Source organism: Rutidosis leptorrhynchoides, chromosome 9 (assembly GCF_046630445.1).
Source record: "Rutidosis leptorrhynchoides isolate AG116_Rl617_1_P2 chromosome 9, CSIRO_AGI_Rlap_v1, whole genome shotgun sequence".
NCBI classification, from domain to species: Eukaryota; Viridiplantae; Streptophyta; class Magnoliopsida; order Asterales; family Asteraceae; genus Rutidosis; species Rutidosis leptorrhynchoides.
This window is the reverse complement of record NC_092341.1, coordinates 350,235,022-350,261,071: the sequence shown is the minus strand read 5'-3', so window position 1 is coordinate 350,261,071 and position 26,050 is coordinate 350,235,022. Positions and strand designations below refer to the sequence as shown.

Sequence of the window (26,050 nt, the reverse complement as noted above, 5' to 3'; positions counted from 1 at the left end):
CAGACGGGAATGGGCGGGTCAACACTGAACAAAAGTCAAAATTTGTTCAAAACGGGTCAAAAGTCAATTGAATCAATCAAAATTGACGTAGTTTAGTGTTACTTTTTTGTATTATATTAGCAGTAATAGGTACAAATTGGTCAACGAAAGTTATTTAAGTTTAAAATATGTTTATATTTATATATTTAAAAGCCAACGTCCGTCTCGGCACCCTCGGTCCCAACTGTCTCGACCCCGTCTCACGTCCTTTTCATCCTTGATAACATCTAAACATCAAGTGCCAATAAAAATTAATGATGAAACAAGAAGAAAACAGAAACCAACAAAACTCAAATGTAACATTTTCAAGCAGCATTAAGATCAGCTGCTATTAACATCTCTGATATAACCCAGATTCTTTTTTGGCAATTTTTCAGAACAATAAAAATCATTCAAAATGTCATCACTCAAACTAGTAAACCTGGGTACGAATCTAAATATATAATCACATTCGAAATCAAAAACACATTTTCATCGGTCTTCACTAATTGATTTCAATGTTAAATCACCGCCCATATTTCATCCCGGAAATCGCCACATGCTATCTGCAATAGAAACAAGACAAAGAACATTAGTTATAGTTTAGAAACAAATTTAAGAATTCAAACGATATTAAAAGCTATTGATTTGGAATCTATCAAAGATACCTTGGGAAAATATAGGCAGTCGAAATAACAACACATCTATTTAGACATGGAGAACTTATTTTTCTTCTCAGCTGGTTTAAGGATCTGAAAAGAACACATCAAATTCTCATCAACACTCATCATTGCACCTGCATTATCAAACTCCCCACAGTAATTTGGGGCTGAAAATATAGTAACAAGCTGTCTGTCTGCAAAAAATTCATAACCATCCTCCACAACCTGTAGTATAACAAGTCGTGTTTTAGTAACCACGATAAGTCAATAACATAACATGTATATAAATCTAAACTTAAACAGATCAACAAAAACAAATGTTCCCTCTTATTATCCAAAAATGAAAGCAACAAATTGGTTTTCACGTGCACTATAAAACAGGTATTTAGCAAATCCGTTTTCATTAACATGGTACAACTTGAATTTTCTTGTTTTAAATCAATGTTTAATCTTAAATTTTTTTATACAATAGTAAAATCATTTTACAAGAAAACATCAAAATAAAGGGATTTCAAGGTGTTTGTCATATAAGGTTATATGTACAAGCGTACAAGAGCACCATATTCACTTCCCTTTATATATAATACATTTAGTCTTATTTACAAGTCCAAAAACTATGTCAATACGCAATTAATAGATACCTTTCATATTATATTAAAACAGGTTGAAGGATATTTATTCATTTGAATAAAGTTCAAATAACTTTCAATCTGTTTACTCTATTTCCCCTGTAGGCAACAACACTGGCTAAACCAACCCATTTACAAGTAAATAGGTCAAACTCACCACCTCTACCAGTCATGTATGGCAATCGTCTTAAAACATAGAAAACTAAAGGTAAACAAAAAAGACCAAAAAAAAAAAGGAAGATTGCTTATAACCTGGTGAGCACGACAAACAAGATCAAGATCATGCTTTGTTAAAAACTCGGAAACTTTATCAGGGCCAAAAGTAAACGAAACCCCTCTATCATTCATTCCCCATCCTTTAACATCTTTACTAGGATCCGACCACAACAAATCACAAAGTAAACCCGTATCCGGAATCGCAGTCGGGCGGGGCAAGTTTCTAATTTGATCCAAATCATTTAAATCGGGCGATAATCCCCCGTGCATACACAATATCTTATCATCAACAAGTGCAGCAACAGGTAAACAATTAAAGCAATCAGTAAATGCTTTCCATAACTTAACATTAAACCGTCTCTTACATTCATCATAAAACCCGTATATACGGTTTATGGATGCACATTCATGGTTTCCTCTTAGTAGAAAAAAGTTCTCGGGGTACCTAATTTTGTAAGCGAGAAGAAGACAAATTGTTTCCAAACTTTGTTTTCCTCGATCGACGTAATCGCCGAGAAAAAGATAATTGGCGTGCGGAGGAAAGCCTCCGTATTCGAATAGTCTCAACAGATCACTATATTGTCCATGAATATCACCTAAAAATAAGATATAAGTGGCAAAATGAGTGGGTCAGGCATGTTTTGAAACAGCACAAATGCAGATGATGTGAAAAGAAACAAACTTGAACCATGATGTAAATATATGTGAACCCACAAATTGATGGCACTTAATAACAAAGTCCTTATTAAAAAATGTTATTAGTTAGGAGAAGGTAATGAATGAAAATTGGTGACACATCTTGATGCCCCTTATCAAACTAATTATACCATTGTTGCAACTTGATGCAACAATAATCATTTTTTATGTTTGGATCACATAATAAGTAATATATTTATGTTTGGATATAATAATTTACAGTAGCTTTCAACAACCATTTGCCTTGCAATCTATGAGGATAATAGTAAAGACCTATGTTCATAAGCTAAATTACCAATTCTTCGCCAAAGTCAATTCCACTTCTCAATTGTTATAGCTTAGATACAAATATATATAAAATTTAAACAAAAATACATTTAGTTTAAAATCCCCAATCCAATAAACAATCAAGTATCACAAAGTCAACACATTTAAAAACCCCCCAAATCGCACAACATTATAATAATTCACGAACATTAAAAATAAAATAAAAAATAGATAAAGGAAATACCACAAATCTTGATAGGAGCTTCGAGTTCAAGAAGATTAGGTTGTTTCATGAAAATATCACGAGAAGCAACACAAAGCTGTTTGATTTCAGCTTCAGAAAGCTGAACCAGCTTCCCTGGTTTATTGGATCGAACTTCAATTAATCGTTCGATTATTCTATCTAGGGCAACTGGGTCCATCTCCAAGAATCAAACTTTATTTCGAAAACCCTAGATTTTTACTTCAAAGGTTATGCGAATCGAAATGGGGGCAACATAAAAATTGAAGCTTTATTAGAAATTTATATTATTATATATATAGAATTATTACTATCATTAAATAATTAAATATATATGTGGAGATGAGATTTGAGGAACTCAAATGAGTTCCATTTTCCAAAGCAGGGAAAGGGAAGGGAAGAGGGAGACGGGTGGGACTCAAAATGTGACGGAGTCGCCCATAAACGTGTGTCCTCATCTCATTGGTTCCATTTATATCTCAAGGGTTCCTTGATTATTTTTTTTGAATATTTTACTAATCTTTTTATTATATTATTATTATACGGGTGTGTTTGGATGTTAGAAGTCTATTGGAGTTTAAAAAGGTAAGCTTCTAGTAATTTTAAGAGCTTCTAATTTTTAAATATTGTTTTGCAAAAAAAAAATAATGTAGCTTATGAAAAAGTAGAGCTTAAAAAATAAGCTCCTTCTATTAAGTTTAAAAAATAAATTCATAGCTTATGATATGTTAAATTACATAACTATCATTTAAATAATTATTTAATATATATTATGTTGTCTTTTTTAATAAATTTATAACTATAAGCTCCAGCTTTAACTACTTTACCAAATACTTATGAAAAGTAATAAGCTTCAGCTTCAAACTTAAAAAATAAGCTTTATCTACCGGCTCTAGTTATAAGTTTCATCTTCAGCTACCAACTCCAGCTAGTTTCAACAAAACTCACCATATATCCTATATGTCTCAAAAGAAAATTTGTTTCTGCTTTCATTTGTTAAGTCCGTCTTGTATAACTTTGATTAGATTATTTTATTTATATTTTATAATATTTGATGAAAATTTTATTATTATTATTATTATATCAATTAAACACAATTCAAAATCAAACTGATTCATATGATTTTCATCAAATATTATATAGCACAAATAAAAAATAATTAATGTCAAAATTTGGGAAAAAAATAAGATTTGAAAAGTCAAACGGGACACTATGTTGGGACGGAAGTAGTAATAAATGTTAAATAACATTAAATACGAAAATAATAGTAGATATAGTAATTATTCAATCCGATTTTGTTAATGAGAGTTGTTAGGTCCGTTGTTAATGTGCTTTAAATAGTTGTACATATCGGTTACTTATTAATTTAGTAGTGGTGAACTATCGGTTACATGAATGTATAATTGTTTAAAACGTGTTAACGATAATACTATGGACTATCGTTGGTAAAATCTAAAAAGTTTTAAACCGCTAACTAGTAATTTGGCACAAACAAATCTGTAATTTTTTCTATAATATATGAGATGGAGTGACAAAATCAAAAATGATAGTAGAGAAAACGGTTCAAAATTTGTAAGTGTTCCCAACAGCTTCTTCCGATCGGTCAACCTCTTAGCCCTCAAGGATGCTCTTGGCAGCAATTAGTCCAGCCTTCGCCCAGCAACTAGTCCAGCCTTCCGCCCTTTTTCGTGTCCATTTTAATCATATTCGTGGATGGAGTAGTATGGTAAAATGTGTGATATATTTATAACACCCCAACTTTTTCGATCATTTTTATATTTAACGACCATTAGAATAACGAACTTGAAAACTTAGGACGTCCAAAGCAAACGAACTCGGTTAGAAAACCGAAACTATTGAAAGTAACGAAATGGGTAACGAGGTTACCTAAACTAACGATCATGGGTCATCATCAATAAATATTTAACGAAGGACTAACGCGAATAAAATGTGCGGGGACTAAAATGCACATTAATTAAATTAATAAAAATTAAAATATATATACATATTAGAACCGAATTTTTTTTCTTTTATAAATATATATAAATAAATAAGCAGGGAGTAATTAAATAAAAATAATTTAATTAATTAAATTTAAGGATAATGACTAGACCAAATTCTAGAACACTCCATGAAGAGTCCTAATCTCAAGAGTCCTAGTATTCTACAAATTTCCTAATACTAATCCTAAAGACTCATATCCTAATTCTAACTCTAAGCAATTGGTCTATATAAACTCATGATCAAGCATCAAAATTCATTCACCAAAATCACAAATTGTTCTCTTGTTCCCACAAAAACCCACGACCAAAAAAATAAAAAATAAAATATAACCCTCCCACCATCAGGAATATTGTCGATCACCACCACCATTATTTGCTGCTATATTGCAGCCACCAACACCATCATAAAACATCCCATGTTGGCGCCCTTTTTGCTGTTACTTTCAACTGTTTTTGGTCGATTTTTCCAGCCTAAACCGTCATTCAAAAGCTGTTAAAAACAGCTGCTAAAAGTTGTTAAAAACAGCCTGTTGCGGCTACTGTTTTGCTGTTTCTGATCAGCCGTGAACCACCACAATTCACCACCTAAAAGCTGCTGAAAACCGCCACCATGTAACGACCCCGAATCCGTTTACCAAAAACGAAGCACATTTTTTTTTTTTTAAGTTAGGTCCCATTAAAACGTTAATAATACATATTATTTTCAACTCTGTATTAACCAAAAGCATAATATCATAACGATATATTTAACAATTTATATTGACCAATGGTACACAAATGACACATTACGAAAGCATTTATGCTAACGATTGAATCACACAAAATACGGGTTAATACTCAATAACCCAACCCAATACCAAGAGCATAATCCCGGGGACTACCAAATCCCCAATCCGCGTTCAAATATCCAAAATCTACCCCATCGAGCCCAAGCGCTCCTACTCATCTAGTCTAACAACTAGCTAGCTTCACAATCACAATACCTATAAAAAGGTAAACAACGAGAGGGGTAAGCATAAAGCTTAGTTAATGCAATAATTATACATATACATATATAATCTACTTACTTGCAAACACTTACACAAATACCGCATACATGCTAGCAATCTAATTAGCATACCATCGCAAAGTATAAAGCTAATAATCTCCAATACCGCAAGCTAGCATAACCAATAGCATATATTCATCACAATATTAAATGCTAAATAAACAACACACCCACCATATGGTTAACCATACTCGCGTCATGGTGCTACCGGCTCCGTGGTTTACACCATACGCATTCATCATGATGCTACCACCTCCGTGGTTCACATCACAACTCGAGTCATACTCATGTTAAGGCGCTACCGGCTCCGTGGTTCACACCTTAACAAGTTGTGCCATAGTGCTACTGGCTCCGTGGTTCACACTAAAACACCCGTACCTTGAAATGTCCCGTTCTTATTGATTAAAAACGTTCCATATTAATTGATTTCGTTGCGAGGTTTTGACCTCTATATGAGACGTTTTTCAAAGACTGCATTCATTTTTAAAACAAACCATAACCTTTATTTCATAAATAAAGGTTTAAAAAGCTTTACGTAGATTATCAAATAATGATAATCTAAAATATCCTGTTTACACACGACCATTACATAATGGTTTACAATACAAATATGTTACATCGAAATCAGTTTCTTGAATGCAGTTTTTACACAATATCATACAAACATGGACTCCAAATCTTGTCCTTATTTTAGTATGCAACAGCGGAAGCTCTTAGTATTCACCTGAGAATAAACATGCTTTAAACGTTAACAAAAATGTTGGTGAGTTATAGGTTTAACCTATATATATCAAATCGTAACAATAGACCACAAGATTTCATATTTCAATACACATCCCATACATAGAGATAAAAATCATTCATATGGTGAACACCTGGTAACCGACATTAACAAGATGCATATATAAGAATATCCCCATCATTCCGGGACACCCTTCGAATATGATATAAATTTCGAAGTACTAAAGCATCCAGTACTTTGGATGGGGTTTGTTAGGCCCAATAGATCTATCTTTAGGATTCGCGTCAATTAGGGTGTCTGTTCCCTAATTCTTAGATTACCAGACTTAATAAAAAGGGGCATATTCGATTTTGATAATTCAACCATAGAATGTAGTTTCACGTACTTGTGTCTATTTTGTAAATCATTTATAAAACCTGCATGTATTCTCATCCCAAAAATATTAGATTTTAAAAGTGGGACTATAACTCACTTTCACAGATTTTTACTTCGTCGGGAAGTAAGACTTGGCCACTGGTTGATTCACGAACCTATAACAATATATACATATATATCAAAGTATGTTGAAAATATATTTACAATACTTTTAATATATTTTGATGTTTTAAGTTTATTAAGTCAGCTGTCCTCGTTAGTAACCTACAACTAGTTGTCCACAGTTAGATGTACAAAAATAAATCGATAAATATTATCTTGAATCAATCCACGACCCAGTGTATACGTATCTCAGTATTGATCACAACTCAAACTATATATATTTTGGAATCAACCTCAACCCTGTATAGCTAACTCCAACATTCACATATAGAGTGTCTATGGTTGTTCCGAAATATATATAGATGTGTCGACATGATAGGTCGAAACATTGTATACGTGTCTATGGTATCTCAAGATTACATAATATACAATACAAGTTGATTAAGTTATGGTTGGAATAGATTTGTTACCAATTTTTACGTAGCTAAAATGAGAAAAATTATCCAATCTTGTTTTACCCATAACTTCTTCATTTTAAATCCGTTTTGAGTGAATCAAATTGCTATGGTTTCATATTGAACTCTATTTTATGAATCTAAACAGAAAAAGTATAGGTTTATAGTCAAAAAAATAAGTTACAAGTCATTTTTGTAAAGGTAGTCATTTCAGTCGAAAGAACGACGTCTAGATGACCATTTTAGAAAACATACTTTCACTTTGAGTTTAACCATAATTTTTGGATATAGTTTCATGTCCATAATAAAAATCATTTTCCCAGAATAACAACTTTTAAATCAAAGTTTATCATAGTTTTTAATTAACTAACCCAAAACAGCCCGCGGTGTTACTACGACGGCGTAAATCCGATTTTACGGTGTTTTTCGTGTTTCCAGGTTTTAAATCATTAAGTTAGCATATCATATAGATATAGAACATGTGTTTAGTTAATTTTAAAAGTCAAGTTAGAAGGATTAACTTTTATTTGCGAACAAGTTTAGAATTAACTAAACTATGTTCTAGTGATTACAAGTTTAAACCTTCGAATAAGATAGCTTTATATGTATGAATCGAATGATGTTATGAACATCATTACTACCTCAAGTTCCTTGGATAAACCTACTGGAAATGAAAAAAATAGATCTAGCTTCAAAGGATCCTTGGATAGCTTGAAAGTTCTTGAAGCAGAATCATGACACGAAAACAATTTCAAGTGAGATTTCCACTCGAAATAAGATTGTTATAGTTATAGAAATTGAATTAAAGTGTGACGCCCCGTACTAAATCATCATGTACGGACCATCAACAACAGGATCATTACAAGGTTAAGTACTATATGCGTTTTCAAAACAGAGTTTACATTCATAAATAAAAGTGACGTCATAACATACGTCAATTGTTTTACAAATCAAAAGTATGCTTCGATAAGTAGAAGCATTAAATAAGTGTACGTGACCATAATGGTCGTTACATAACATAAGTTCATAAGTAAAAAGTTTGAATGCAACATAAGTAGTCATGCGATAACAACTCTAGGCAGCGGGTTCTACAGCACGACTAGTAAGATAGCGGAAGCGACTTCAAGCACCTGAGAAAATACATGCTTAAAAAGGTCAACACAAAGGTTGGTGAGCTATAGTTTAAGTATAACAGTAATGTAAGTAGGCCACGAGATTTCAGTGCTACAACGAGCGTTTCAAAAGTATGTAAAAGTATATGCTTAACCGTGGGCACCCGGTAACTAACTTAACGTTTAATGTACCCCCTTAAAGTGCACTTGGCAAGTGCGTATAACCTCGAAGTATTAAACACTCGTTAAATGCTAGCGCTACTAGCCCGAGTGGGGATGTCAAACCCTATGGATCCATATCTAAGATTCGCGTTCACGGTTCAAAAACCAATGATTAAACGTTACCGAGCTAAAGGGAATGTTTCTGCCGTTATATAACCCACACATATATAAAGTTTAAGTACTCGTGCCTAGTATGTAAAACATAAAATCCGCATGTATTCTCAGTTCCCAAAATAAGTTAAAGTAAAAAGGGAATGCTATAACTCACAATGATTAGTAGAAATGGTAAGGTAGTAGTCGGAAAGTGGTGTGCAAGTAACGGTCCAAACGTCCTCAACCTAAGTCAAATAGCACTAAGTCAATAAGTCGTCTCAAAAGGTTTATAAGTACGTAATTAGGGTCATAAGGGTCATCATCAATCATCATTAAACAAAAGGTAACAAGTAAGACTCGTTTATGAAAGTCGTTTAAAACAAAGGCTGACTTCGGTCAGTCACCACGGCCTCTACCCTTACTGAATTAAGGTGAGACCAGTGGTCATGGCTCCGTCTATGAGTCCCTTAAGTGTGGTAAAATTTACAGAAGCAAACTCGTCTTGGTTTGACCGTGGCGACGGTCTAAGTGCGAGTAGGTCAGAAATTTCTGCACAACGTTAAAGGACATGGTAACGATCGGAGGGCCATAAATCCTAAACCGTAACTCGGATTAAGACGAGTCCTATATGAAAAGTTATCTACTCGAAAAGTTCTATCTAAAAATCAAGGTTAGAACAGCCCAGGTCTACTGGTCTGTTCCAGAAGCATCAGGTCAGTGGGTTTTGGACAGAACAGTGGGTTTTGGAGAGTTCCGGTTGTCTCGGTGCTTGATGTTCATCACGGTTCTCATCCTTGATGCGTATAGCTTCAAGTGTACAACTCGTTGATGTGTTAACATCATTTTGACCAAGGTTTGTCCATCATAACTCAAGTGCAAGTGTTGTAAGTGTTTGATGAACCAAGGTTACATGTAAGTTTATGAACAAGTTCATGAACACTAAGAAAGATCACAACCAAGTGTTGGATCCATGATACTTGCACCAAAGTGTAAGCTCTTGTTGTTTTCATGTCCTTGTTCAAATGTGTAGTAAGCAACTAATAATAAGAAATAAAGAAAATGAATGATAAACCTAAACCAACCATGAAGGTGGTATTCTAGTAACATACAACAAACAAGAACACAAGTAACAATTATAAAGATTATAAACTTTAAATCTTTTGAAACAAAATATGTAGAACATAACTAGATAGATTATGTTCTTGGATGTTCTTGATGAATACAAGATATTATGAAGAATCAAAACTAAGAAGTTTGATCTTGTAACATGAAAGTAAGTAAGTAAACAACTTAGTAACCTACAAGTAATTAACTTTAAACAAGAACAAGTAACAAAAGTTTTAACAACAAAGATTGATGATGATTATGTTCATGTAGAAATCAGTTTTTACCAACAAAGAAAAGAAGAAAAGAAGTTGTTTCAAACACTTACAAGAAAGAAAGAAGAACTTGAGAGAAAGATAAGAGAAAAGATGAAGCAAGTGTGTGTGTTTTGAGAGAGAGATACAAGTGAACAAGTAATGAAGAAATGAAGTCAAAACCACCTTATGGAACCCCCTAGGCCGACGGCCTGCAGCTCCCAAGGGGGGGGTGTGTTGCTTGTTGGTCACTAGGTGGAAAAGCATGCAAAAGTTGGGTAAAAGGGTGGTGTTCATGGGGATTATGGCAACTAGATTCCATTTCTAAGCAACTAACTAGTTCCATGTCCTAAATGATACTTACACTTGCAAGAGTTGGGCTAATTAATCCAAAATATAAGTAGGGTGGGCTTACACTAGTCCATTAACTCTTAAAAGGCCCAAGTTGCAAGTAGTTAGCAAGTAATCCAATAAAAGTCCATCTTAAGCCCAAGTAACTAACTAAAGGCCTTAGTTAATTAAAATGATTAATAAAATTAATCATGAATGTAAATAATATCTTAAAATATTATTCGTGCAAGTTCCGGGTGTCACAAAGACGTTTCGGGCATTTAAAGTTCAAGTACGGGCAATTAAAGCAACATGTAAATGTAATAACATACATTCGTTTAATCAAGCGTATTAATAATAATAATTATTAATAAATAACGTTGGAAAAACCAGGGTCGTTACATTACCCACCTGTTAAAGAAAATTTCGTCCCGAAATTTAAGCTGAAGTAGATGGAGGAGTCGGGAAAAGATGAGGATATTTCCGCATCATTTGATCCTCTCGTTCCCAAGTAAACTCAGGTCCTCGTTTGGCATTCCATCGTACTCGTACAATCGGAATCTTGTTGCGTTTCAAAGTTTTGATCTCACGATCCATAATCTCAACAGGTTCCTCCACAAAGTGGAGTTTATCATCGATAGTAAGTTCTTCCAATGGTATGATGAGTTCGGGTGCAGCAAGACACTTCTTCAAGTTTGACACATGGAAGGTAGGATGAACTGAGCTCAATTGTGCTGGTAGATCTAAACGGTAAGCAACTGGTCCAACACGTTCCAAGATCTCGAAAGGACCAATGTATCGTGGGTTCAACTTTCCACGTTTTCCAAAACGGATCACACCTTTCCAAGGTGCAACCTTCAACATTACACGATCACCAACATTAAATTCAAAGTCTTTCCGTTTAAGATCGGCATAGCTCTTTTGGCGATCACGGGCAGTCTTAAGTCTAGCTTGGATCTGAGCAATCTTCTCTGTGGTTTCGTGAACTACCTCGGGTCCGGTGATTTGCTTTTCGCCTACTTCGGCCCAACAAATAGGAGATCGGCACTTACGACCATACAATGCTTCAAAAGGTGCAGCATTAATGCTTGAGTGATAACTGTTGTTGTACGAGAATTCGGCGAGTGGCAAATGCCTTTCCCAGGCCTTTCCAAAATCAATGACACATGCACGCAGCATGTCCTCCAAGGTCTGAATTGTCCGTTCACTTTGCCCGTCAGTCTGAGGATGATAAGCAGTACTCATGTCAAGACGAGTTCCCATGGCTTCTTGCAAAGAACGCCAAAATCTGGAAGCAAAACGGGGATCGCGATCGGAGATGATTGATAAAGGTACACCATGACGAGATACAACCTCTTTGATGTACAGCTGAGCAAGTCTTTCCATTGTATCAGTTTCCTTCATCGCTAGGAAGTGTGCAGATTTGGTGAGGCGGTCAACAATAACCCAAATAGTATCGCATCCGCCCACCGTCTTCGGCAGCTTAGTAATGAAATCCATTGTGATCCTTTCCCACTTCCATTGTGGGATTTCCGGCTGTTGAAGTAACCCAGAAGGTCTCTGATGCTCGGCTTTAACCTTCGAGCAAGTCAAACACTTACCAACATAAGTCGCAACGTCCTTCTTAAGATTCGGCCACCAATACTGTTCTTTAAGGTCGTGGTACATCTTACCTGCACCGGGGTGAATCGAATATCTCGATTTGTGTGCTTCATCAAGTATCAGGCTTCGCAGATCTCCATAGTAAGGTACCCAAATTCTTCCGGCATAACATCGGAGTCCAGACTCTCTAACCTCGAATCGAGAGACAAGTATGTTCAAATGCTCGTGAGATATGTTCTCCTCCTTGAGAGCCTCAACTTGGGCTACTCTGATCTGGTTGTTGAGGTTCGAATGGATGGTGATGTTCAGAGCCCTAACACGGAGAGGTGCCGTCCTCTCCTTTCGGCTTAAAGCGTCAGCTACAACATTGGCCTTGCCAGGGTGATAACGGAGTTCACAATCGTAGTCGTTAAGCGTCTCGATCCATCGACGCTGTCTCATATTCAATTGCTTCTGATCGAAGATGTGCTGGAGACTCTTGTGATCGGTGAAGATAGTGCTCTTAGTTCCATACAAATAATGTCTCCACAATTTGAGTGCAAAGACAACGGCTCCAAGTTCAAGATCACGTGTAGTGTAGTTCCGCTCGTGAATCTTCAATTGGCGGGAGGCATAGGCAATAACCTTTGATCGTTGCATCAGTACACAACCAAAACCACTCTTCGATGCATCGCAATAAACAACAAAGTCGTCACTGCCTTCAGGAAGTGATAGGATAGGTGCGGAGGTTAACTTCTTCTTCAAAATTTGGAATGCTGATTCGTGTGTGGGTTCCCAAATGAACTTCTTGCCCTTGTGAGTCAGTGCGGTCAAAGGACGCGCAATCAGAGAAAATCCTTCGATAAACCTTCGATAATAACCGGCGAGACCTAGAAATTGGCGAATATGCGTTGGAGTAGTGGGGGTCTCCCACTTGCTGATGGCTTCAATCTTGGCGGGATCAACTTTGATACCCAGGTCGCTCACAACATGACCCAAAAACTGTACTTCCTTCAACCAAAATTCACACTTGGAGAATTTGGCGTAAAGTTGCTCTTGTCTTAAGAGTTCAAGCACTAGCCGAAGGTGTTGCTCATGTTCTTCTTCGCTCTTAGAGTAGATGAGGATATCATCTATGAAGACGATAACAAACTTATCCAAGTAAGGCTTGCAGACACGATTCATGAGGTCCATGAACACGGCAGGTGCATTTGTCAAACCGAATGGCATCACGAGGAACTCATAATGACCATAACGGGTCCTGAATGCAGTTTTCATCACGTCACTTTCCTTCACCCTCAGCTGGTGATATCCGGATCGCAAATCGATCTTTGAATAAACGCTCGATCCTTGTAGTTGATCAAAAAGATCATCAATTCGTGGAAGAGGATATCGATTCTTGATAGTCAATTTGTTGAGCTCACGGTAGTCGATACACATACGAAAGGATCCATCCTTCTTCTTTACAAACAACACAGGTACGCCCCAAGGCGAGAAGCTTGGTTGGATAAACCCTCGATCTAATAGCTCTTGTAGTTGACTCTGTAATTCTTGCATCTCGGAAGGTGCGAGTCTATAAGGTGCGCGAGCTACAGGTGCAGCTCCTGGCACTAAGTCAATCTGAAATTCTACGGCTCTCGGCGGTGGTAATCCAGGCAATTCCTCTGGGAAGACATCGGAAAATTCGTTCACAATTCGAACGTCGTTCATGCTCTTCACCTCAGTTTCTACCGCTTTCACATGTGCTAGGACAGCAAAGCGTCCCTTCTTCATAATCTTTTGCGCTTTCACGCAACTAATGAGGTTCAACTTCGCGGTACATCTCTCTCCATAGATAACCAGTGGTTCGCCATCTCCTTGTGGTATGCGAAGTGCTTTATCTCCACAGATAACATCGGCCTTTATCTTGCTCAACCAATCCATACCGACGATCGCGTCAAAACTTCCCAGTTTGATAGGTATCAAATCAATTTCGAAATCTGCACCAGCTATGTTGATAATAGCTCCACGACTAATATGGTCAACCTTTTCAAGTTTTCCATTTGCGACCTCGACAAGCATACTTTCCTTCAAAGGAACTAACGACTAATCTAACTTATCACAAAAATGTCTACACACATAGCTCCTATCGGCACCAGTATCAAATAGGACAGAAGCTAAAAGATTGTTGATCTTGAATATACCTGTCACCAAGTCGGGGTTGTCGCGAGCGTCCCTTGCATTAACATTGAAGGCTCTAGCACGTGGTGGTCCGCCATCCTTACGCTTGTTAGGACACTCGTTTCTGAAATGGCCCGTCTTTCCACATTCATAACACTTCTTAGGCCCATTGTTGTTGTGGTTTGGCTTCACATTCAAAGTGGTAACCTTGCAATCCTTGCCAACATGTCCAGATCGTTGGCACTTCTCACAGATAACATTGCAATACCCAGTGTGGTGCTTGTAGCACCTATTGCATTGTGGTAAGGTTCCTTTGTAGTTCGGATTGGTGCGGTTGTTGTTGTTGGGGTTGGTGTTGTTGTTGTGTATGTTGTTGTTTTGCCTGAACCCTTCATGTCGTTTTGCCGGGTTTTGATCATAGTTCCTACCCCTGTTGTTGTTGTGGTTGTTGTCCCATTTCCTCTTTTCACCACTAACAGTTTCAAACTTAGCCTTCTCCGGGTCGTCCAGGATGATTTGATTCAAGAGAGTATGCGCCATGCGCATTGCTTCGGGAACACTTGGTGGCTTGGATGAGGTAACATTACCCTTGATGGACTTAGGAAGTCCCGAGAAGTATTTCTCCAAACGCTTAAATTCGGGGGTGACCATGGTTGGACACATAAGAGCCAATTCCAAAAACCTACGGTTGTAGCTGTTAAGGTCGTTCCCTACAGTTTTCAATTGCATAAATTCGATTTCCATCTTTTGAATCTCGGTTCTCGGACAGTATTCCTCGATCATAGCACATTTAAATTCTTCCCAAGGCGTAGCATACGCCTCATCAATTCCTTTCGCTTGGGCCATGGTATTCCACCATGTGAGCGCGCCATCAGACAGCGTGCAAGATGCAAATTTCGTTTTGTTAGCCTCAGAACAATTGCTAACCCTGAATACCGATTCCAACTTTTCGAACCATCTGGTGAGACCGACGGGTCCCTCAGTGCCACTGAAGTAGTGTGGCTTGCAGTTTTGAAATTCCTTGTAAGTACACCCATCTCGGACGACAGGTGGATTGACAGGCGGTGGTGGTGGAACTTGGGGTTGTCTTTCAGCTAGTGCAGCAGCGACTCGCTCGTTAATCATTTCCTCAATTTGTGCCGCGGTGGGGATAGATCTCCCGTTGGCCATGATGTTCTATACAAACATTTTGACTCAAGTCAAAATCCATTATGCAAATAATAATAATATAGTATATAACAACCAACATGAAAACAGCACAACACATGTTGATTAAGTAATGCAAGCATATATAAGTACCACAAAACCATGATATGATAACGTAAATAGAACACTTGCGCACAAAGTAACAACACAAATTCCATTCATTAATGATAATAAGTTCATACATTACAATAAGTTCGTACATTACATAAGTGAAATATGAAATTACAAAAGAAATTACAATACAGAATCTAGTACAAAGTCCTACGGCGATGGTGGGTACAAGATGTCCAAAACATGAGCCAACTGCTCCTCGAGCTCAGTAACTCGAGTCTGGAGAATCTCAATCTCCCGCCTCATTTCCTCATTAGAGGAAGATGGTGGGGCAGGTGGTGCTGGCGGTGCAGGTGGAGCCGGTGGTGCTGAAGTGGATGGTCCGGCTCTGGGTGGAGACGGTAATATCAGTGGGTCGGCGGGGTACGGCACCAGCCGTTTACGAGCAGTGATCCTACGACGCCGACCATAAGCGTCAGTGATAGTACGACCAGGAATTATGCCAGCGAAGCGATACCGCTTCTTCGGCGGGGTAGAAGGTGCCTGAATCGGTCGGTCAGCGGGATCCTCCTCATCACTGGAGTCGTCAGATGAGGTGTCGTCTGAAGAAGCATCGGTGGAAGAACCGTCGTCTGAATCATGCGGTGGTGGCGCGGGTGGCTCAACATATCCGAAAGCGGCCAACATCTGTCGGTGTCGGCCTGGCGTAATCACGGCTAAGCGGCCGTCGGCAGTGCGTCGGCAAGGTGTGCGCCAGTGATTACGGAAGGGTCCTTCCCCGAACTCCGCGGGGATCTCCATGCCACCAATGCGAGCCAGTTGCCTCAGGGGTCTGGAAGAAGACGCCGGGATAGGCACACTAGAGCTAGCTCCAGAACTAGAGGCGCCGGGGTCGCCAGTGGGTGTCGGGGCCGGAATGTCAGCAGCAGCAGCAGCAGCAACAGGTGCAGCAGTGGGAGGAACAACGGGGCCTGAGCCGCTCGGGATGTCAGTAGGTGGAACGTCCGACATCTGAACAAGGAAAAATAAGTTTTCCATGTCAGTATGTCATAAAGCAAGCAAATAATAGGCCAACAGTTTAAATCATGTATAACAATAAGTAGCATGGCAATATCAGTAATCGTACGAAACTAGCATGCAATCGAAAGCAAGTAATAGCATGCAGTAAGTTCAGCGGAAACAAGTAAACTAACAAGTTGTAGATTAGCCCTATTAGTGAATCCTACTCGGGTCGGTCTTAGACTCACTAATGCATCCTAATTCCCTACAACCAATGCTCTGATACCAAATGTGACGCCCCGTACTAAATCATCATGTACGGACCATCAACAACAGGATCATTACAAGGTTAAGTACTATATGCGTTTTCAAAACAGAGTTTACATTCATAAATAAAAGTGACGTCATAACATACGTCAATTGTTTTACAAATCAAAAGTATGCTTCGATAAGTAGAAGCATTAAATAAGTGTACGTGACCATAATGGTCGTTACATAACATAAGTTCATAAGTAAAAAGTTTGAATGCAACATAAGTAGTCATGCGATAACAACTCTAGGCAGCGGGTTCTACAGCACGACTAGTAAGATAGCGGAAGCGACTTCAAGCACCTGAGAAAATACATGCTTAAAAAGGTCAACACAAAGGTTGGTGAGCTATAGTTTAAGTATAACAGTAATGTAAGTAGGCCACGAGATTTCAGTGCTACAACGAGCGTTTCAAAAGTATGTAAAAGTATATGCTTAACCGTGGGCACCCGGTAACTAACTTAACGTTTAATGTACCCCCTTAAAGTGCACTTGGCAAGTGCGTATAACCTCGAAGTATTAAACACTCGTTAAATGCTAGCGCTACTAGCCCGAGTGGGGATGTCAAACCCTATGGATCCATATCTAAGATTCGCGTTCACGGTTCAAAAACCAATGATTAAACGTTACCGAGCTAAAGGGAATGTTTCTGCCGTTATATAACCCACACATATATAAAGTTTAAGTACTCGTGCCTAGTATGTAAAACATAAAATCCGCATGTATTCTCAGTTCCCAAAATAAGTTAAAGTAAAAAGGGAATGCTATAACTCACAATGATTAGTAGAAATGGTAAGGTAGTAGTCGGAAAGTGGTGTGCAAGTAACGGTCCAAACGTCCTCAACCTAAGTCAAATAGCACTAAGTCAATAAGTCGTCTCAAAAGGTTTATAAGTACGTAATTAGGGTCATAAGGGTCATCATCAATCATCATTAAACAAAAGGTAACAAGTAAGACTCGTTTATGAAAGTCGTTTAAAACAAAGGCTGACTTCGGTCAGTCACCACGGCCTCTACCCTTACTGAATTAAGGTGAGACCAGTGGTCATGGCTCCGTCTATGAGTCCCTTAAGTGTGGTAAAATTTACAGAAGCAAACTCGTCTTGGTTTGACCGTGGCGACGGTCTAAGTGCGAGTAGGTCAGAAATTTCTGCACAACGTTAAAGGACATGGTAACGATCGGAGGGCCATAAATCCTAAACCGTAACTCGGATTAAGACGAGTCCTATATGAAAAGTTATCTACTCGAAAAGTTCTATCTAAAAATCAAGGTTAGAACAGCCCAGGTCTACTGGTCTGTTCCAGAAGCATCAGGTCAGTGGGTTTTGGACAGAACAGTGGGTTTTGGAGAGTTCCGGTTGTCTCGGTGCTTGATGTTCATCACGGTTCTCATCCTTGATGCGTATAGCTTCAAGTGTACAACTCGTTGATGTGTTAACATCATTTTGACCAAGGTTTGTCCATCATAACTCAAGTGCAAGTGTTGTAAGTGTTTGATGAACCAAGGTTACATGTAAGTTTATGAACAAGTTCATGAACACTAAGAAAGATCACAACCAAGTGTTGGATCCATGATACTTGCACCAAAGTGTAAGCTCTTGTTGTTTTCATGTCCTTGTTCAAATGTGTAGTAAGCAACTAATAATAAGAAATAAAGAAAATGAATGATAAACCTAAACCAACCATGAAGGTGGTATTCTAGTAACATACAACAAACAAGAACACAAGTAACAATTATAAAGATTATAAACTTTAAATCTTTTGAAACAAAATATGTAGAACATAACTAGATAGATTATGTTCTTGGATGTTCTTGATGAATACAAGATATTATGAAGAATCAAAACTAAGAAGTTTGATCTTGTAACATGAAAGTAAGTAAGTAAACAACTTAGTAACCTACAAGTAATTAACTTTAAACAAGAACAAGTAACAAAAGTTTTAACAACAAAGATTGATGATGATTATGTTCATGTAGAAATCAGTTTTTACCAACAAAGAAAAGAAGAAAAGAAGTTGTTTCAAACACTTACAAGAAAGAAAGAAGAACTTGAGAGAAAGATAAGAGAAAAGATGAAGCAAGTGTGTGTGTTTTGAGAGAGAGATACAAGTGAACAAGTAATGAAGAAATGAAGTCAAAACCACCTTATGGAACCCCCTAGGCCGACGGCCTGCAGCTCCCAAGGGGGGGTGTGTTGCTTGTTGGTCACTAGGTGGAAAAGCATGCAAAAGTTGGGTAAAAGGGTGGTGTTCATGGGGATTATGGCAACTAGATTCCATTTCTAAGCAACTAACTAGTTCCATGTCCTAAATGATACTTACACTTGCAAGAGTTGGGCTAATTAATCCAAAATATAAGTAGGGTGGGCTTACACTAGTCCATTAACTCTTAAAAGGCCCAAGTTGCAAGTAGTTAGCAAGTAATCCAATAAAAGTCCATCTTAAGCCCAAGTAACTAACTAAAGGCCTTAGTTAATTAAAATGATTAATAAAATTAATCATGAATGTAAATAATATCTTAAAATATTATTCGTGCAAGTTCCGGGTGTCACAAAGACGTTTCGGGCATTTAAAGTTCAAGTACGGGCAATTAAAGCAACATGTAAATGTAATAACATACATTCGTTTAATCAAGCGTATTAATAATAATAATTATTAATAAATAACGTTGGAAAAACCAGGGTCGTTACATAAAGTTTGAATATGATTATTACCTTGTATTAGAAAGATAACCTACTGTAAGTAACAAAGGTTTCTTGATCTTGGATGATTACTTGGAATCGATTTAGAAAACTTGGAAGTAAACTTGCAATCTTGGAAGTATTCTTGATTTTATGAAACTAGAACTTTTGGAATTTATGAAGAACACTTAGAACTTGAAGATAGAACTTGAGAGAGATCAATTAGATGAAGAAAATTGAAGAATGAAAGTGTTTGTAGGTGTTTTTGGTCGTTGGTGTATGGATTAGATATAAAGGATATGTAATTTTGTTTTCATGTAAATAAGTCATGAATGATTATTCATATTTTTGTAATTTTATGAGATATTTCATGCTAGTTGCCAAATGATGGTTCCCACATGTGTTAGGTGACTCACATGGGCTGCTAAGAGCTGATCATTGGAGTGTATATACTGTAGTGACCCGAACTTTTCCATGTTTATATATATTAATTGAGATTGATATTTACATGATTAAATGTTTCCAACATGTTAAGCAATCAAACTTGTTAAGACTTGATTAATTGAAATATGTTTCATATAGACAATTGACCACCCAAGTTGACCGGTGATTCACGAACGTTAAAACTTGTAAAAACTATATGATGACATATATATGGATATATATATAGTTAACATGATACTATGATAAGTAAACATATCATTAAGTATATTAACAATGAACTACATATGTAAAAACAAGACTACTAACTTGATGATTTTTAAACGAGACATATATGTAACGATTATCGTTGTAAAGACATTTAATGTATATATATCATATTAAGAGATATTCATACATGATAATATCATGATAATATAATAATTTAAAATCTCATTTGATATTATAAACATTGGGTTAACAACATTTAACAAGATCGTTAACCTAAAGGTTTCAAAACAACACTTACATGTAACGACTAACGATGACTTAACGACTCAGTTAAAATGTATATACATGTAGTGTTTTAATATGTATTTATACACTTTTTAAAGACTTAAATACACTTATCAAAATACTTCTACTTAACAAAAATGCTTACAATTACATCCTCGTTCAGTTTCATCAACAATTCTACTCGTATGCACCCGTATTCGTACTCGTACAATACACAGCTTTTAGATGTATGTACTATTGGTATATACACTCCAATGATCAGCTCTTAGCAGCCCATGTGAGTCACCTAACACATGTGGGAACCATCATTTGGCAACTAGCATGAAATATCTCATAAAATTACAAAAATATGAGTAATCATTCATGACTTATTTACATGAAAACAAAATTACATATTCTTTATATCTAATCCATACACCAACGACCAAAAACACCTACAAACACTTTCATTCTTCAATTTTCTTCATCTAATTGATCTCTCTCAAGTTCTATCTTCAAGTTCTAAGTGTTCTTCATATATTCTACAAGTTCTAGTTACATAAAATCAAGAATACTTTCAAGTTTGCTAGCTCACTTCCAATCTTGTAAGGTGATCATCCAACCTCAAGAAATCTTTGTTTATTACAGTAGGTTATCATTCTAATACAAGGTAATAATCATATTCAAACTTTGGTTCAATTTCTATAACTATAACAATCTTATTTCAAATGATGATCTTACCTGAACTTGTTTTCGTGTCATGATTCTGCTTCAAGAACTTCGAGCCATCCAAGGATCCGTTGAAGCTAGATCTATTTTTCTCTTTTCCAGTAGGTTTATCCAAGGAACTTAAGGTAGTAATGATGTTCATAACATCATTCGATTCATACATATAAAGCTATCTTATTCGAAGGTTTAAACTTGTAATCACTAGAACATAGTTTAGTTAATTCTAAACTTGTTCGCAAACAAAAGTTAATCCTTCTAACTTGACTTTTAAAATCAACTAAACACATGTTATATATCTATATGATATGCTAACTTAATGATTTAAAACCTGGAGACACGAAAAACACCGTAAAACCGGATTTACGCCGTCGTAGTAACACCGCGGGCTGTTTTGGGTTAGTTAATTAAAAACTATGATAAATTTTGTTTTAAAAGTTGTTATTCTGAGAAAATGAGTTTTATTATGAACATGAAACTATATCCAAAAATTATGGTTAAACTCAAAGTGGAAGTATGTTTTCTAAAATGGTCATCTAGACGTCGTTCTTTCGACTGAAATGACTACCTTTACAAAAACGACTTGTAACTTATTTTTCGACTATAAACCTATACTTTTTCTGTTTAGATTCATAAAATAGAGTTCAATATGAAACCATAGCAATTTGATTCACTCAAAACGGATTTAAAATGAAGAAGTTATGGGTAAAACAAGATTGGATAATTTTTCTCATTTTAGCTACGTGAAAATTGGTAACAAATCTATTCCAACCATAACTTAATCAACTTGTATTGTATATTATGTAATCTTGAGATACCATAGACACGTATACAATGTTTCGACCTATCATGTCGACACATCTATATATATTTCGGAACAACCATAGACACTCTATATGTGAATGTTGGAGTTAGCTATACAGGGTTGAGGTTGATTCCAAAATATATATAGTTTGAGTTGTGATCAATACTGAGATACGTATACACTGGGTCGTGGATTGATTCAAGATAATATTTATCGATTTATTTCTGTACATCTAACTGTGGACAACTAGTTGTAGGTTACTAACGAGGACAGCTGACTTAATAAGCTTAAAACATCAAAATATATTAAAAGTGTTGTAAATATATTTTGAACATACTTTGATATATATGTATATATTGTTATAGGTTCGTGAATCAACCAGTGGCCAAGTCTTACTTCCCGACGAAGTAAAAATCTGTGAAAGTGAGTTATAGTCCCACTTTTAAAATCTAATATTTTTGGGATGAGAATACATGCAGGTTTTATAAATGATTTACAAAATAGACACAAGTACGTGAAACTACATTCTATGGTTGAATTATCGAAATCGAATATGCCCCTTTTTATTAAGTCTGGTAATCTAAGAATTAGGGAACAGACACCCTAATTGACGCGAATCCTAAAGATAGATCTATTGGGCCTAACAAACCCCATCCAAAGTACCGGATGCTTTAGTACTTCGAAATTTATATCATATCCGAAGGGTGTCCCGGAATGATGGGGATATTCTTATATATGCATCTTGTTAATGTCGGTTACCAGGTGTTCACCATATGAATGATTTTTATCTCTATGTATGGGATGTGTATTGAAATATGAAATCTTGTGGTCTATTATTATGATTTGATATATATAGGTTAAACCTATAACTCACCAACATTTTTGTTGACGTTTTAAGCATGTTTATTCTCAGGTGATTATTAAGAGCTTCCGCTGTCGCATACTTAAATAAGGACGAGATTTGGAGTCCATGCTTGTATGATATTGTGTAAAAACTGCATTCAAGAAACTTATTTTGTTGTAACATATTTGTATTGTAAACCATTATGTAATGGTCGTGTGTAAACAGGATATTTTAGATTATCATTATTTGATAATCAACGTAAAGCTTTTTAAACCTTTATTGATGAAATAAAGGTTATGGTTTGTTTTAAAAATGAATGCAGTCTTTGAAAAACGTCTCATATAGAGGTCAAAACCTCGCAACGAAATCAATTAATATGGAACGTTTTTAATCAATAAGAACGGGACATTTCAGTTGGTATCCGAGCGTTGGTCTTAGAGAACCAGAATTTTGCATTAGTGTGTCTTATCGAGTTTGTTAGGATGCATTAATGAGTCTGGACTTCGACCGTGTTTACTTGAAAAATGATTGCTTAACAAATTTTGTTGGAAACTATATATTTTTAACATGTGAATATTATGTGATACATTAATCTCTTAACGCGTTTGATATTATGTGATAGATGTCTACCTCTAGAACAAGTCCCATTGACTCACCTAATAATAATGAAGAGTCAAATGTAAATTGGAATGATTCGTAGACTGATTCACAAGTTCCCGAAGAGGAACCGGAAGAAGAGTCAGAACCGGAAGAAGAATCGGAACCGGAAGAAGAATCGGAACCGGATGAAGAAATAGAACCGGTGGGGGAAATAATAAAACGGTTAAGTAAAAGAAAATCCTCAACCAACCGACCAAGGTTAATTATGGTCAATGGTGTTTCCGCCAAGGAAGCAAAATATTGGGAGGATTACCAATTCTCCGATGAATCGGATTCCGACGAGAATTCCGATGATGTTATAGAAATTACCCCAACTGAATTTAAAAAGGCAAAAGAAAATAATAAGGGAAAGGGCATAAAAATAAAGAAATCGAATTCCAACCCCGATGAACTTTATATGTATCGTCAACTCCCGAAGTCCTTAAGTTGTAACAATGACCCGGGAACCTCTAAACCACCAGGTTTTTCTAAACCAATGTGGAAAACGACGGCTCGTATTAGGGGAACATCATATATCCCTAGAAACTTGGCAAAACGAACCAAAACCGAAGAAGAAGAAACAAGCGAGTCGGAATAAGATAGTTGTATTCGTGTGGTGTAATATATGTAATATAGTGTGCTTATGCTTTATGATATATGTAAAAATTGCTTGTATTAATAAGTATTTTTTTTTTTGAATCTAACTCTTGTCTATTTTACAGTATAAAAACACAAAATGGATAGACAACCCAATATTTTAAGAGACCTACCCGGAGACATGATTGATGAAATCTTGTCTAGAGTCGGTCAGAATTCTTCGGCACAACTATTTAAGGCGAGATCAGTTTGTAAGACATTCGAAGAACGTTCCAAGAATGCCTTGGTTTATAAAAGGCTTTCGTTCGAAAGATGGGGGATATCACATTGGGAAATCCATAAGTTACGATGTGTTTACTTTGACGCATATATTGCGGGGAACCCAAATGCTATTTTACGCAATGGGTTAAGAAATTATTTTGACTCAATATATCCGAATATTGGACTTCGTGATTTAGAAAAAGCGGCTAACATGCAACATAAAGAAGCATGTTATGCTTACGGATTAGTAATGTTCGCTTCTCACCAAAGTGAGAACAAGAACATCGGGCTACAACTATTAAACAAAACGTTCCCACAAGTGACGGAGTTGGTAATTGGGGTAAGAAATGAGGTTTTTAGATTGTTACGGGACTGTTGGACATTACGTAACCCTCGTCCCTTTGACGAAGTTACAACACGATGTCTTATCAACGGCCATAACGGTTATGTTCCACAAGACCAAGGATGGGAAGTAATCCTAGTAAAACCAGAATGCATGACTTGTTTCTGGACGTATGAATTACGTGTCTTTATTGCCTTTGCTGAACGACTTGTGTACTAGCTAGAATTATCTTCACAACCATCTTGTATCAAATTTATTGTGTACTATATTTCATGCTATATGTAAAATAAGCGGTATTGTAAGTTTGTAAAATATTGTGTAAAACTTTGAACGCGAAATATTATTATAATCAGTTTTTCATATAGAATTGTAGTAGTTGAATTGTATATTAGCTACTAAGTATGAACTTAACGGGTAGGTACTATCCGAATTTAAAATTATAAAACGCTAATATGAAGAAAAAGCTTTTATAAATGAGTTCATATTATGCTACGAAATACTATTAACTACTCTTAATATTCTGTATGATTAACTTGTTCCATTTAACTATTTTGAAGGAAATGGCACCGACTACTCGACACACCGTGAATATGAATGAAGAGGAATTCCGTACTTTTCTAGCTTCAAACATAGCCGCAGTACAGGCTGCGCTACATACCAACAATAACCTTGGATCTAGCAGTACAGGAAATCGTGTAGGATGCACCTACAAAGAATTCACTGCCTGCAAACCTTTGGAATTTGATGGAACCGAAGGACCGATCGGATTGAAACGGTGGACCGGGAAGGTCGAATCGGTGTTTGCCATAAGTAAGTGTACTGAAGATGACAAAGTGAAGTACGCTACGAATACCTTCACAGGTTCTGCGTTAACATGGTGGAATACCTATCTAGAGCAAGTGGGACAAGACGATGTGTACGCACTACCGTGGTCAGCATTCAAGCACTTGATGAACGAGAAGTACCGTCCCAGAACCGAGGTCAATAAGCTCAAGACAGAACTTAGAGGGTTACGAACCCAAGGATTTGATATTACCACGTACGAAAGACGATTCACAGAATTGTGCCTATTGTGTCCGGGAGCATTCGAAGATGAGGAAGAGAAGATCGACGCGTTTGTGAAAGGATTACCAGAAAGAATCCAAGAAGATATAAGTTCACACGAGCCCGCCTCCATACAACAGGCATGTAGAATGGCTCACAAACTAGTGAACCAGATTGAAGAAAGAATTAAAGAACAGACTGCTGAAGAGGCCAATGTGAAGCAAGTCAAAAGAAAGTGGGAGGAAAACGGTGATAAGAATCACCAATACAACAACAACAGCAATTACAACAATAATCGCAACAATTATCCCAACAATCGCA

The 26,050-nt window shown here is 36.6% G+C and overlaps 1 protein-coding gene across 2 annotated transcripts; it reads right to left on the bottom strand.

The window, feature by feature from the left end:
* Positions 1-160: 160 nt before the first annotated feature.
* LOC139867612 (serine/threonine-protein phosphatase PP1 isozyme 3) lies at positions 161-3,059 on the bottom strand. 2 transcript variants are annotated; one of them, XM_071855980.1, is made up of 4 exons: positions 2,733-3,059; positions 1,562-2,121; positions 687-770; positions 161-584 (listed from the first exon to the last, which is right to left on the bottom strand). In XM_071855980.1, exons 1-3 carry the CDS (start codon positions 2,908-2,910, stop codon positions 723-725), a joined length of 786 nt encoding a protein of 261 aa, XP_071712081.1. In that variant the 5' UTR covers positions 2,911-3,059; the 3' UTR covers positions 161-584; positions 687-722. The 2 variants fall into 2 exon arrangements, with proteins under 2 accessions (XP_071712081.1, XP_071712080.1); XM_071855979.1 differs by having other exon boundaries at positions 183-584; positions 687-905; positions 2,733-3,057.
* Between the last annotated feature and the right edge of the window lie 22,991 nt (positions 3,060-26,050).